At 37.3% G+C, this 14844-nt stretch overlaps 1 protein-coding gene across 4 annotated transcripts in view; it reads left to right on the top strand.

The window, feature by feature from the left end:
• Positions 1-3: 3 nt before the first annotated feature.
• The window catches only part of MCM8 (minichromosome maintenance 8 homologous recombination repair factor), a 46990-nt gene continuing 32149 nt past the window's right edge, over positions 4-14844 (top strand). For 2 of the 4 annotated variants that reach the window (XM_086333413.1, XM_086333411.1), the window contains exons 1-8: positions 19-353; positions 3202-3348; positions 3628-3711; positions 5607-5689; positions 6202-6351; positions 7635-7738; positions 8512-8710; positions 13624-13709. In XM_086333413.1, the coding sequence (XP_086189539.1) occupies positions 3204-3348; positions 3628-3711; positions 5607-5689; positions 6202-6351; positions 7635-7738; positions 8512-8710; positions 13624-13709 (851 nt within the window). In that variant the 5' untranslated portion in view covers positions 19-353; positions 3202-3203. Of the gene's footprint in view, positions 354-3143; positions 3349-3627; positions 3712-5606; positions 5690-6201; positions 6352-7634; positions 7739-8511; positions 8711-13623; positions 13710-14844 lie in introns of all 4 variants that reach the window. The other 2 variants (XM_086333412.1, XM_086333414.1) reach the window with 2 other exon arrangements.

The following is a 14844-nucleotide window of genomic DNA, read 5'->3' as shown; positions in this document are numbered from 1 at the left end:
CTCACATCTCGGCGCGGCTTCGGGTGGAAGTTGCGTCACAGAAGCGCCAAAAAAGAAATAGGAAAAGTTTGGTTTGCATCGCTGTTGTGGCTGCCTACTGTAGACGTTTTCTGGCTAACCTATGCGGTCTAGGTGGAGAAGTTGAGGTCCTCGAGCCGCTACAACAGACAAGACTCGGTCCTGAGCCGGAACGTCAGGAGAGCTAAGCGTGAAAAGTCTGCGAGGCTTGGGTAGAGTCACCTGAGGAGCTCGCACCGCGAAGTCTCTTCTCACCTCGCCTTGCCTTCCCACTAGAGGAAGCGAGAGTCAGCCGAGCAGTGAATTGAGTGTTTTGGGACCTCTGTCTTTTGCAAGTAAGAGCTTAGTCTTGAGGAGACGTAAGTGAAGTGGCATATATAACCAAGCATAGCAGCCCGACAGTGGGTTTTACTCATTCTCCAGACCTACCTCTTGGATTTGTGTTGGAATTTTTACTAGTTATTCTCACCATATTACCTCATTTGTAAAAGACGCGGCAGGTAGCGTTTGGAAGCAGCGCTTCAGCTTAAGAATGGCAGAGATGAAGTTTCAGCCCAGTACTGTCACCAGACAACTTTGATCTTAATCAATTCGCTTATTTCCTGTGGTCTAAATTTTTTAAATATATGACGTGGTCTATATATTATCAAAGCCCTATTAGTTCCTTAACATCATGAACTTATTAACTTATTTATTAATTAAATGCTTTAAATAAAGATGCGGATAGGCTGTTTTGGAATGAATTGCCCTACAGTCTGCTGCTGCTGCTAAGTTGCTTCAGTCATATCCGACTCTGTGCGACCCCATAGACGGCAGGTCACCAGGCTCCCCCGTCCCTGGGACTCTCCAGGCAAGAACACTGGAGTGGGTTGCCATTTCCTTCTCCAATGCATGAAAGCGAAAAGTGAAAATGAAGTCGCTCAGTCTTGTCGGACTCTTTGAGACCCCATGGACTGCAGCCCACCAGGCTCCTCCGCCCATGGGATTTTCCAGGCAAGAGTACTGGAGTGGGGTGCCATTGCCTTCTCCGGCCCTACAGTCTATGTTATGATAAATTCTTATTTTTATCCTTAAGATAGAAACTTTTTAAAATTGAAGTGTAGTTGATTTATAATGTTAGATTCACGTGTACAATATAATGTTTAAATTTTTATAGATTATACTTTACTTAAAGTTAAACTTCAGGGAATACCTTGGGCTAAGTGCTTCCACCGCAGGGGGCACAGGTTCCATCCTTGGTCAGGAAACTAAGATCCTGCATGCGGTGCAGCCAAAAAACAAAAAAACAAAAAAAACCGTAAAGAAAAGAAAATCCCAATCATAAAGTTATTATGAAATTGAAATATTGGCTCTATTCCCTGTTGTGTGCATTGCATTTTTTTCAGTTACTTTATACCTAGTAGTTTGTACCTCTTAATCTCCTTTACCGATTGCACCCACACCCCTCTCTACTAGTTTTTAAACATTAAAAATGTTTTTATTTATGGCTGTGTTGGGTCTTCCTTGTGGTGCCCTGGCTTCTCAATAAAGTGGCTTCTGTTGTTACAAAGCACAGGCTCCAGGGCTCCTGCGCCTCAGTATTTTCCCAGCTGGAGCTCAGTAATTTGTGGCAAAGGGGCTTAGTTGCCCCAAAGGCATGTGGATGCAAATTCCTAACCACTGGATCACCAGGGAAGTCTTTGTTTTATTTTTTAGATTCCACTTATAAGTGAAAATATACAGTACCTTTCTCTGACTGACTTCATTAAGCATAAAACTCTTCAGCTCTATCTATTTTGTTGCACATGGCAGAGTTTGTTTTTCATAGTTGAGTAATGTTTCATGGTGTGTGTGTATGTGTGTACATACCACATCTTTATCCATTCAATTTAGGTTGCTTCCATATCTTAGCTGTTGTAAATAATGTGTCTGTGAATGTTTGGGTGAATACCTTTTTAAATTAGTGGTTTTGTTTTCTTCCTGTACTCTGGAGTGAAATTGCTGAATCATGTGGTGGTTCTATTTTTAATTTCTTGAGGAAGCTCCACACTATTTTCTATAGTTGCTACACCAATTTACATTCCTACCAACAGTGTAGTAAGGTTCCCTTTTCTCCACATCCTCCCCAACATAAATTTGTTGTGTTTTTGACAATAGCCATTGACAGGTGTTAAGTGACAGCTCATTGTAGTTTTTGATTTGTGGCGTGGCAAAGCTGTGACAAACCTAGACAGCGTATTATAAAGCAGAGACATTACTTTGCTGAAAAAGGTCCTTATAGTCAAAGCTATGATTTTTCCCAGTGGATGGATGTGAGAGTTGGACCATAAAGAAGGCTTAGCAGTTGAAGAGTTGATGCTTTTGAACTGTGGTGATGGAGAAGACTCTTGAGAGTCCCTTGAACAGCAGGGAGATCAAATCAGTTAATCCTAAAGTAAACCAGTCCTGAATATTCATTGGAAGGACTGATGCTAAAGCTGAAGCTCTAATACTTTGGCTACCTGATGCGAAGAACTGAATCACTGAAAAAGACCCTAATGCTGAGAAAGATTTAGATGGTTGAATGGTATCACCAACTCAATGAACATGAATTTGAGCAAGCTCCAGAATATGGAGATGAGGAAGCCTGGTGTGCTGCAGTTCATGGGGTCGCAAAGAGTTGGACACGACTGAGTGAACAACAAATGACCAAAATAAAAGTTAATTAACTAAAAAAAGAATATCCATGTGTCTCTAATAAAAGTGGATAGAACACTGCTGGACTGACTGTAAGGAGCTGTGATGATGTATTCCTAAAGTCACAGGTCAAGATAATGTTCAGCTAGTGCTGCCCTGTAGTAAGTCTCACAACAGTACAAAGTTATTTTAGAGTTAATTACCTCTTGTTTTCACTTCTATTGTGGGAATTCCTTGAAAGCAATTATGGTACCTTTTCTTATTTTTATCATGGGATAAAATCATTTTAATCATTCAATATACTTGTTTAAACATCTGTGGTATGCCTTAAAAAGAGGTGAGGATTAGAAGAGTAACTGCAGAGTGTTTGGAGTTTGTACCATTCTGTGCAACATCACAAGCCTGTTTGCTGGTCTCAAACTAGAGTATATATTAATTTTTGCTTATTTACTGTGTTAATACATTTTTAGGAATACAGTTTCCCCTACAGTTTTGATGAGGACTTTCCTATTCTCTATCTTTTGAAAGACATGAATGGAAAGTACAGAGGCAGAGGATTTGGACAAGGAAGATTTCAAAGCTGGAAAAGTGGAAGAGGTGGTAGGGGCTTCTCAGGAAAATGGAGAGAAAGAGAGCACAGACCTGACCTGAATAAAGCCACAGGAAAACATCCTGGTAGGAGAGGCCAACAGTAGTTCAATTTTTTTTTTTTCTTCCATGAAGCAATCTGTTCATGCCTGTTGTGAAAAGCAGTTTAATTCAAATTTGTCTGTCTTTTATTTGATGTTACCCTTAAAGGTAACATTTGGATGTTAATATCCAAAATTAGTGAAACCTGTAATTTAGATATTTGTTAATAACATGTCAGTATCTCATTAAAAGGGGAAGCAAATTAGAAAAAAATGTTTCTATTAACCCAGTATTCTGTTTTTGTGGGTTTTTTTGCTTTTTCAGAACAAACCCCACAGTCTTTGCTACTACAGTCAACATTGGATCACTTCATACCATATAAAGGCTGGAAGCTTTATTTCTCTGAAGGTAGAGTTTTAAGTGCTAAAGTACTATAAGTCTTATTTTCTTAACTTTCTTTAGATGCTACATCTCAAATTACTATAATTTATTCTGCTTACATATATATATATGTGTGTATATATATTTATATATATACCTCCATCTCCTTTTCTTTAATCTTGATTCACCCAAACAAATTATGTTTCAGGAGCATTATTTTTCATTTTTGTATCAGAAAAACAAACCCACACTAGTTATTTCAAAAAGAGGATTTAATACAGGGAATTGGGTATACAGACAGAGGATTAAAAGAACACAAAGGGAACATTAAGGTAAACTCCTAGATAGTATTAACTCTGGAAAACAGCAACTAACCTTTTGACTGAGGAAACAAAAGATAAATAGTGCTGAAGTTGGACTTCCTGGTTGTCTTAGCAGTAAAGAATCCACCTGCTGATGGATGAGATGTGGGTTTGATCCCTGGGTGGTGAAGATCCCCTGGAGAAGGAAATGGCAACCCACTCCAGTATTCTTGACAGAATAATCCCATGGACAGAGGAGCCTTATGGGCTACAGTCCACGGGGTTGCAAAAAGTTGGACGCAACTGAGCACACGTGCACACTGAGGTTCCAGAACCTAAGAATTCAAAGGAGGAGCCACAGCGTAGCTGCAGTTTCAGCCTTAGAGGGACACCCTACAAACCTGTATTTGGACCTCTGCAAAATATCTTTCAGAGCTGTGCTCAGACTCTGAGGTGAATTAAGCTGGTTGCTGCTGGTAATTCTGGCAGGAGAATGGTTGGTGCTTGGAGTTGGGGGCTAGAACTGTAGCTATCCTCTACATCTGGAGAAATGCTGAAAAGAATTGTAAACAATGAATTCCTTTCTTCCTATCCTTCCACCTGCCAATACCTAAAGTTGCCTTTAATTGGCAGAACTTTACAGAAATCTGGGAAATGTATTGTGCAGATCTTGAAAATAGAATCACAGAGCAGAAAATAGAAGGATAGGCTTAGAACCAAGAGACAACAACCAACAAAGTTTATGTAGAAACATAGTTAAGGATTTCTCCTTTATCGGTTAACTTCATATATCTGTGTGTATGGATTTGGAGAATTGTCTTTTCTATGGTCTTATAGTATTGTGGGCTTGTTATATCTCCCTCTAGACTGCATTGCTTGCTTCATACCACGTACTCAGTATTCATTTTGTGAATGAAGAAAGTGATTTACAAATGCTTTTCCTATTGAGAGTTGTGTTCTTTTTTTCTGTCATATGAGAAATGTTATGTTTCATAGTTGATGTGTCTTGTGTTGCTTTAGGATGCACTAGCCACCAATACCTGCAGTATTTCCCTAGCGGTTAGCGCAGAACAAGGCGCCTTTGGCCAGTTGTACTTTGAAACTCCAGTCTCCTTCACTGTACTGATCGTCTGTGGGAGACCAACTCAAAAATGTTACAGAACTTTACCAAGTGGAAGATAACTTTACAGTTTTGGGACTGGAGTCAAGTTGTAACCTACCTACCCTGATCTCAGGAAGGGATCTGACAAGTGGCTATTTGAACTAGTAGGATTTTCTTTGCAAAGAGATAAGAGTTTAGTCTGTGTGCTAAACTTTGGCTCTATCATGTAAGCTATTTGAACTAGTAGGTCTTACTAGGTGTCACATTTCATTGTAAAGATTTTCAGATATTGGTGGTTTTAGAGCTACTTCCTGTCTGCATTTCAGATTATGCAGACCTGAACTTGTTTTAGAATCTTAAGTTTACATTTTATACCAGTTCTAATCTAAATGTAATCAGAAGGCACAGTGATTATAAGCCATCTACCATGTATATAAATAGTATTTCTTCTGTCTCATGAAAAATGTGCTTATACATTTGTGATTATTATTAGTCTGATGTCATATTTGTTGGATTAGTTTACAGTGACAGCATTCCTTTTATTGAGAAGATTGAAGCATTTGAAAGTTTTTTCACAGAGCGTATTGAGTTATATGATAAGGTAAGGTTCTTGTACAACAAAGCTACTAGTCCACCTTTATGTGTCGTCTTATTGAACAGTGTATTTGAGGTGCTAGTAATTGTGACTATAGACAGTGGACTGCCTTGGCCCAGCTACCAGCTTCCCACTTACCAGCAGTGTGGACATTGGTGAATTACTTACTTTCTTTGTGCCTTAGTTTTCTTATCTATTATTAGAGTATAATAGTATTAATACCTACTTCAAAGGGTTGTTAAGTGGCATAAGTCAGTTCCGTTCAGTTCAGTCGCTCAGTCGTGTCTGACTCTTTGCAACCCCGTGAATCACAGCACGCCAGGCCTCCCTGTCCATTACCAACTCCGAGTTCACTCAGACTCATATATTTTAAATACTAGAACTGTGCTCGACACAAAACATAGAATACTTATTATCACCATATTAACATATATGCTTTCTCATAGTGTGTGATCGAATGCTCATGATAATTCACTCTGAAAAACCAATCCTTATTTTCATATCTTAATATTTTATAGGATGAAATAGAAAGAAAGGGAAGTATTTTGGTGGATTTTAAAGAACTGATAAATGATGATGAAATAATTAAACTGATACCAAATATAGCAAATGAATTAAGGGATACACCTGAGAAAACCCTGGCTTGCATGGGTCTGGCAATACATCAGGTAAATGTTTATTTTGTGACTTTTGTCAAACTTTAAAAGGAAGATTTCACAGTAACAGTACCTTCTCATAGACTAATTTTTATCAACAGACCTTTGCTAGAACTGAAAGGTTGCAGTCTGGTTAGAGGAAGACTTCGTAGGTGTGGGGGGCTTTATAATGGGTCTTAAAGTGTTACTGAGGACTGGATGTAGAGCAGAGGAGGTCAGGGTATCCGAATGAGGGTTCATTACAAAGATTCATCACAGGATTTATACACTGCTCGTGACCTAAGACTGGGAACTGTTTTCAGACTGTTTTCAGACTCCTCTTGTTCATTAGTTCATATCTAAATTACCACATCCTTTCACTTTTATTTCTAAAGTGTCTCTTAAATCCACCTCTTTTCCATCTTTACAGTCTATTTCATCTTTCCTTAACGGTTGCCATACATGGTAAAACATGGTTTGTCCTTGGAAACCATGGTGACTGTTTCCTGCCAAATGACGCCCAAACCCTTTATGTGGCATTGAAAGCCTTCCATAACGTAGTTCAACTTCTCTTCCCACTCTGTATTTACTACTATCCAGCTAAACTGAGGTCCCTCTAGGATTCTCTGAGTCCTGTACCTCTTACACGTGCTGTCCATTTGGCATAGAATGCCCCTTGCCTCACATATCCAAATGTCTTGGGTCTAACTCAGTTATGACTCTGTGAAACCTTTTCATGACTCCTTTTCAAAACTCATATGGTTTTTTGGTCTGTATATCTTTATGGTAACAATTACAGCTGTGTATTCACATCTCATTTTTTTCAGAGATGAGCCATTTTTTTCAGAGATGATTATTTTTTTCATGGCAGCATGCTGCTTTGTACACACGTAGATGGTAAATATTTATTTTACCTAATGTCAAATGCCAAGAAAGTAAGTATTGGTTATTTCAGAAGTCATCTTTATTTCTTTATCTTAACATTGAATTTGAAGAAGTAGAAAATATTTTTTCACCAGAATACATCTAGAATGTATAGCTTTGGGGGCTTCTGTAAGGACTTTTAATACTAGGTTTAGTTGAGACAGAAAGTAGCAGACTTTCTGTCAGTCCAGGGACAGCAAAACCCCAGGTAAAACATAATCCACTATAAAATAATTGATCTTAATTAAATATCATAATTTTAAAGGGCAGTTAGAGTTCTGTTAATCTCTCTGAACTGTTTATATTCTAAACTTCATAGTCTCTGTAAAAGAGTTCTGCTTCAAGAGGATATTTTGTTAAGTAACTCTTAAGTAAATGTCTGTCTTGTCTAGGTATTAACTAAGGACCTCGAAAGGCATGCAGCTGAGTTACAAGCCCAAGAAGGATTGTCTCGAAGTGGGGAAACAGTGGTTAATGTGCCACACATTCACGCAAGGTGAAGAATTTGCTGGTATTAAAGTATTATCACAATCAGGCACTGAAGCCTATTTAAGAATGAGAACCTCATTTTATAAAGTCAAAGAAATCAGTAAAAAGGGTATGACTTTATTGCTAACTCAGTGGTTATCATACCCAAGTGAACATGCTGAATTTAAAGAGATCATGATAGAAATAAACCTTTTCTGCCCAAATCGGTTGATATATGAGCCTGCAAATTTTTGTGTTAACTTTGGATGTATGCCTATCTAGACTCTGCTGATTACATTTAATAATCCCTGTAATACACTAAGTGGTGTAATTAAATTTTGTTCAAGTTATTAGATTTCTATTAAACACAGAACAAATGGACTTTTTTCTTGAATTTATCTGTATTGTATTACAAGATTTTAAATTCACATTGGAAGAGATGAATAAGGTGATCATCAGGTATTTTTGTTTTGTTTTTCCCCAGAATTTAAAAAAGACATTTCCTAATACTGCTTGAAAAAGAAGTTAGAAACTCAAAAATTGCTGAATCTGAGACTTTCCCTTTGGCGTTATTTTTTCCTTTTCCCATAGAGAACAGCCAATGGGACAAGAGTAAAAGGGAAGATTTAACTTCTTTTATTTTTAAGGATGACTTAATAGTTGTAAAATTCCTGATATATGGGGTGATATGGTTTGGGAATTCCATAATAGCTTCTAAAAGGAACTTGTGAAAATACAGACAACCTCAACTTTGTGCTCACTGTGAGTTCATAGTAAATACGTTCCTATTTTTGTTTTTAGGGTGTATAATTATGAGCCGCTGACACAGTTGAAGAACGTCCGAGCAAATTACTATGGAAAATACATTGCTCTGAGAGGAACAGTGGTTCGAGTCAGTAATACAAAGCCTCTTTGTACCAAGATGGCTTTTCTTTGTGCTGCATGTGGAGAAATTCAGAGTTTATCTCTTCCAGATGGAAAATATAATCTTCCCACAAAGGTGATATCATGTTCTTTAAGTACTTCATTGTTTTTAAAAATATTATTTATTCATTTATTTGGCTGTATCAGTTAGCTGCAGTAGTTGTGGCATGTGAGATCTTTATTGCGTCATGAATTGCATGGCGTGCAGGCTCCAGATCACGGCAGGCTCAGTAGATGTGGAGCACGGGCTTATTAGTTGCCCTGCAGCATGTGGGATCTTAGTTCCCTAACTAGGAATCGAACCCACATCCTGTGCGTTGCAAGGCGGATTCTTAACCATTGACCACCAGGGGAGTCCTGACTACATCCTTCTTTATCTTGATAAAGAAGACAAATCAGTGTACGGAAACCGTTTCCCAGTGTTTCTAAATACAGAGCTTATTTTTATTATTTTTGGTTTTTAAATTATAAAATACTTCAGGGTACAGAAAATAAAGAAATGAAACATCTCTACCCATCACTTGGAATTTACATTTTGCCAGCACCAGATATATCTTGAAAGATACATAAAGCATTACTGGTGTAACTTTAGTCTCTTTTTTTACCCCTTGCTTGTCCCATTCCCAGAGACAGCCACTATCTTGAAGTTAACATGTATTCTTTCTGTTCATTTTTTTATATTTTGACTTAATAGGTACACTTATTGTTTTCTTCCCTTTGTTTTGCTGTTTGAAACTGATGTGTTCCTTTTTTGTTAAACTATAGATTTTAAAACTACAGAAAATGTATAAATAATGTAACTAATATCTGTATAGCACCATTGCTGCTGCTAATTCGCTTCAGTCGTGTCCGACTCTGTGCGACCCCAGAAATGGCAGCCCACCAGGCTCCCCCATCCCTGGGATTCTCCAGGCAAGAACACTGGAGTGGGGATAGCACCATTATGAGTTGGCAAATATTTAGCTAATTTTTTAACAAAAAATGTTAAGTGTATTATAAAGTCTCTTTGTTTCCCTCTACAGTTCCATTAAACTTGTTCTACTCCTGGAGCCACTATTATGAAATCAGCATGTATTCTTCAAATCTACATTTTCATGTTTGATTATATATATGTATAGGATTTGTTTTGTTTACATAAGTGATATTCTGAAGGTAGCAAATTGCTACCTTTTTTTCACTTGGTTATTTTGGAATTCTGCCTGTTTTTTTATTATTATTTTTGGAGTACAATTGCTCTATAGGGTTGTGTTTCTGCTGTACAACATCATGCATCAGCTATTTGTATACATATATCCCTCCCACTCCTCATACCTGTCTTGATACATATCTAAATCTTTTCATTTACTGACTGGAGTAAAGGAATAGTCACTGTTTATCCATTCTCCTGGCAGACATGGTGCTGTTTCCACTTTTTCACAATTACGAATGATGCCGCTGAGAACGTTCTTATACACGTCTCCTTAGCAGAGGAATTCCTGAGTTATATGATACGCTTAATTTTAACTTTTTAGGCTGTAGCCAAAGTACTTTCCAGAATGTTGGTCCCAACTTACACCCCTTCTGGTAGTATTAGGCTGTTATAATTTCCCCATATTTTCATTAACACTTAGTATTGTTGGGTTTTTTAATTTTTGCCAGACTGATGGGTATAAAATCGTATTTCATTTTTAATATGAATGTCTATGATTTCTGTTATGTTTGAGCATCTTTTCACATCTTTATTGGTCATTCAGTTACTTTATTGAATTTTGTTTTAATTTCTGTTCATTTTTCTGTTTATACTATGGATAGAAGTTTTTATGAATTTTAGATATTGAATAGGGTTCCCTCATAGCTCAGTTGGTAATGAATCCGCCTGCAATGCAGGAGACCCTGGTTTGATTCCTGAGTCAGGAAGATCCACTGGAGAACGGATAGGCTACCCATTTCAGTATTCTTAGGCTTCCTTGTGGCTCAGCTGGTAAAGAATCACCTGCAATGTGGGAGACCTGGGTTTGATTCCTGGGTTGGGAGCATACCCTTTGATTTCTTACATTATAGATATTTTCTCCCAGTCTTTAGTTTAACTTTGTGGTACATTTTTTGTTTTAGAGTTTTACATTTTGACATGGTTAGATTGATCAGTCTTTTTCCTATGACTCTGTTACAAATGCATAGCTTAAGAAGGGCCCCTCACTCAAGCATTATAAGCATCGCTCTTAACATTTTCTTCCAATACTTTTAAAATTTAATTTTATTCTTTTTTTAACCCCAAAGACATTTTGTATTGGCGTATAGCCAATTCACAGTTGTGATAGTTTCAAGTGAACAGCAAAGGGACTCATCCATATATATACATATATATATATACACACACACACATATACATATATATATGTGTATACACACACACACGTCTCCATTCTCCCCCAAACCCTCCTCCTATCCAGCCAATTCACAGTTGTGATAGTTTCAAGTGAACAGCAAAGGGACTCATCCATATATATATATATATGTACACACACACACACACACATCCATATATATATATATATATATATATATATGTACACACACACACGCACGCACGCACGCGTCTCCATTCTCCCTCAAACCCTCCTCCCATCCAGGCTGCCACATAACATTGAGCAGAGTTCCATGTGCTATACAATAGGTCTTTCTTGGTTATTCATTTTAAATACAGCAGTGTGTACATGACCTTCCCAAAGTCCCTAACTGTCCCTTCCACCTGGCAACCATAAGTTTGTTTTCTGAGTCTCTTTTCTGTTTTGTAAGTAAATTCATTTGTATCATTTCTTTTTAGATTCCATGTATAAGGAGTATCATATGATAGTTCTCCTTTTCTGTCTGACTGACTTCACTCAGTATGACACTCTTTAGGTCCATCCATCTTGCTACAAATGGCCTTATTTCATTCTTTTTAATGGCTGAGTACTACTCCATTGTATGTATGTACCACATTTTTATCCATTCCCCTGTCAATGGACATTTAGGTTGCTTCCATGTTTTAGCTATTGTAAACAGTGCTGCAGTGAACCTTGAAGTGCATGTATCTTTTCAGGCCATGTTTTTCTTCTTCCAGTACTTTTAAGTCTTGTATTTTCTATTTAGATCTTTCGTCCATCTGAAATTTAACTTTGTGAATGGCATTAAGCTAAGGATCTAATTTTATTATTTTAGGTGAAAACCCAATTGTCACCATTTCTACATTAATCCTTCTATTTCTGCTGATGTGTAATATGTCATCTGTCGTACACTATACTCCTGTAGACACATGAATCTGTTTTATATTACTGTTCCTATACCAGATCTACATGGTCCTACTTACATTGACCTTATTAAAACTTTTAATAAGGTAGAGAAACTTGCCATACCTATTCTTCTTTTCCAGAGTTGCCGTTACCATCCTTAGACTTTAATAAGTTTAGCATTAATTACATTTTTACTCAGATTGAACTTCCTAAGGCTTCCTTCTCTTGTAGGAAGAACAGAATGTGTTCAGCTGTTGGTTCTGAATAATCAATAGTGTTGATAAATGTGTGGCATCTACTATTTGGGCTTAAGATTCAGGACTGCCTTTAGGTCAGAGAGGTCAGGTGTTTATTTTTTTTTTTTTAATTTTATTTTTGGGGCCATGCCATACAGCTTGCAGAATCTTAATTTCCCGAATAGGGATTGAACCCAAGACCTTGGAGTGAAAGTACAGAGTCTTAACCTCTGGATCACCAGAGAATTCCCTGGCAAGGCCAGAATTTAAATCCTAATTTAAATCAGATATTTTCTGTAAATATTATTTGACCAAGGTATTTCCATGCCCTATAATATAGTAGGTAGAAATGCTAACTTGTTATTCATGTGTCTGAACTTAAGTGAAGCAAAATGGTCAGAAGGATGATTGTTCCAGGTGGTCTCTGTTATAGTCACTATTGCTGCATAACTAATCACCATAGTGACTCAAAATAACAATCATTTTATTATTTCACATGGTTTCTGTAGGTTGAGTTTTGAAGAACTGGTTGTCTTGGTATTTCTAAGTCTTGATCTCTTATGAAGCTGGATGGAACAGCAAGGGACTGGAGTGGCTGGGCGCTGGCCAGCATCTCTTCTCTATATTATCTTTCTCTGTGGGCTGGTTTTGGCTTCTCACACACAGTATAGTTGCTCAGGACACTCCTCCTGCTCACATGACTGCCGATAGCTTCAAGAGGCAGAGTTCCAGCTGACGGCAGGAATGGCTTTGCCTCTTGAGGCAGCCTCAGAAGTCAAACAGCATCACTTCGGTCACATTCAGTTGGTTTCAAAGTGAGTCACAAGCCTGTCCACATTCCAGGAGAGGGAAATTAGACTCCAACTCTTAATAGGGGAGTGGCAAGGTTCTGGAAAGGTTTGAGGGGAGATATTGCAACCATATTTGGAAAACACAGTTTGCCACAGTCTCTTTATTTATAAATGCATCTTGAGGTACTTAAGTGATTTATGAAAATAAATGATTCATGAAAACTTGAACACTGACATGTTGAGGACTGCCTGTGTGGTACAATAAAAATATTATATTTAATACTATACAGATAGGGCAGAAAGAGATTAGATAGGAGAACTGGGGATTAAAGAAGACCAAGAAAGGCTTTTGAAAAAGAGAAGATTGGGGCTGGATGTGTGGGACTGGATATAAGTGAATGTTCAAGGATTGGGACAGTACTTGAATACAAAGGAAGGAATAAGTGCTTGGTGTGAGAGGCATATAAGGAGCCTTGCATACCCACAGCAGAAAGAATAAGAGCAGTAATCAAGAGAGACCAGGTGAAAAAGTGCCTCAAAAACAGAATCAGTAATAGAAGGAAATAGATCATTGCAGCTTTTAGCTCATCTTACTTTAATACTGTTCTGGGATCAACTTTTAAACGTACTAAATGAAGCATTTTAACTTGAATTTTCCTGAGATATGATTATAATTTAGCAAAATTTAAGTGTGAATTAATCTTGTTGCAGTGTCCTGTGCCAGCATGTCGAGGGAAGTCATTTACGGCTCTTCGTAGCTCTCCTCTCACAGTTACGATGGACTGGCAGTCAATCAAGTAAGCAATCAGACCATTAAATAAAAGGCAGGTTTTAGAGCTCTCATACTGCCAAGTAAATTTACAGTATTCCTGTATTATACTTTGATTCTTATGTGTAGAGAGTAATAAAGTATAAAAGGTTTATTTGGTGAAGAGTTATGTGTTGAAGTGATAATTATCTTTATTTGAGATTTGTTTTCTATCAGATTCCAGAAAGGATTTGATGGGCAAGTGTTTTGTCATTTTGCTACTGAGAAATTATTTTGTATCTCATTTATGTGACTCATTGAACTGGATTTACATATAAGCAAAGCTGTATGACAGACTAATGACAGACTACGGTCCGTGGGGTCACAAAAGTCAGACATGACTTAGCAACTAAACAACAGTGTTTCATTCCATAATGAAGATATTCTAGAAATAATATTGTTTTCAAGTTTTAAAATAGAGACTCCCTTAGAAATAGATATTTCATCTTATGTTCACACTATTCATGAGACGTTTTACTGTATAGGTATTTAAAAAAACTTGTTTTTTGTTTTTGAAAGTCAGATAGTTTATGTGTGTATAGTTTTAGTCTAACAGTTTATCCCATTTTTTTTCTGGCTATAGCCCTGTAACTCATTCCTAAATATAATGTAATGGATAGTTTTGAAGTCAGAGTGCTATCCAGGAAACTTCTAAGAACATGGGGGAAAAGTGAAGTAAATTGCTACCAAGCCCTGTCCTAGCTTGACATCCTTCTGCCCTGTAAAAACCAAGACCAATATATACAGTAATCAACTGTGCACTATACTGAGATCTTTACAAACACAGCATTTTATAGAAGACGAAATGTTTAAAACTCTTGAGTGTGATCTTGTGCCTTGTGAATGGGGAAGCCTGGTTTCCAGCCTGTGTCTGTAATACTTTCACCACTGAAAAGGGTAGTGAGGGCCTCAAAGGTGCTATGAGGTCCACATAGATCCATGGAAGATCCAGTGATTTAATTACATTATTATGGCTTTTAAGTGATTTTAAAGTCTCTTTGTTTTTAGGGAAAAATAGCAGGCTAAAAATAGGCGTAAGTATTTTAACTGAATTTGAATGATCATCTCCTAATATTAGGAAATCAAACTTAGGAGTAGATGATTGAGAAAAAGAGGACATTTAA

The sequence above is a fragment of the Bos grunniens genome, chromosome 13 (genome assembly GCF_055505025.1).
Source record: "Bos grunniens cultivar Pamir isolate PY7600 chromosome 13, Bosgru_T2T1.0, whole genome shotgun sequence".
Classification (NCBI taxonomy): Eukaryota; Metazoa; Chordata; class Mammalia; order Artiodactyla; family Bovidae; genus Bos; species Bos grunniens.
The sequence above is the reverse complement of the archived record's forward strand: the minus strand, read 5'-3'. Positions and strand labels throughout refer to the sequence as shown.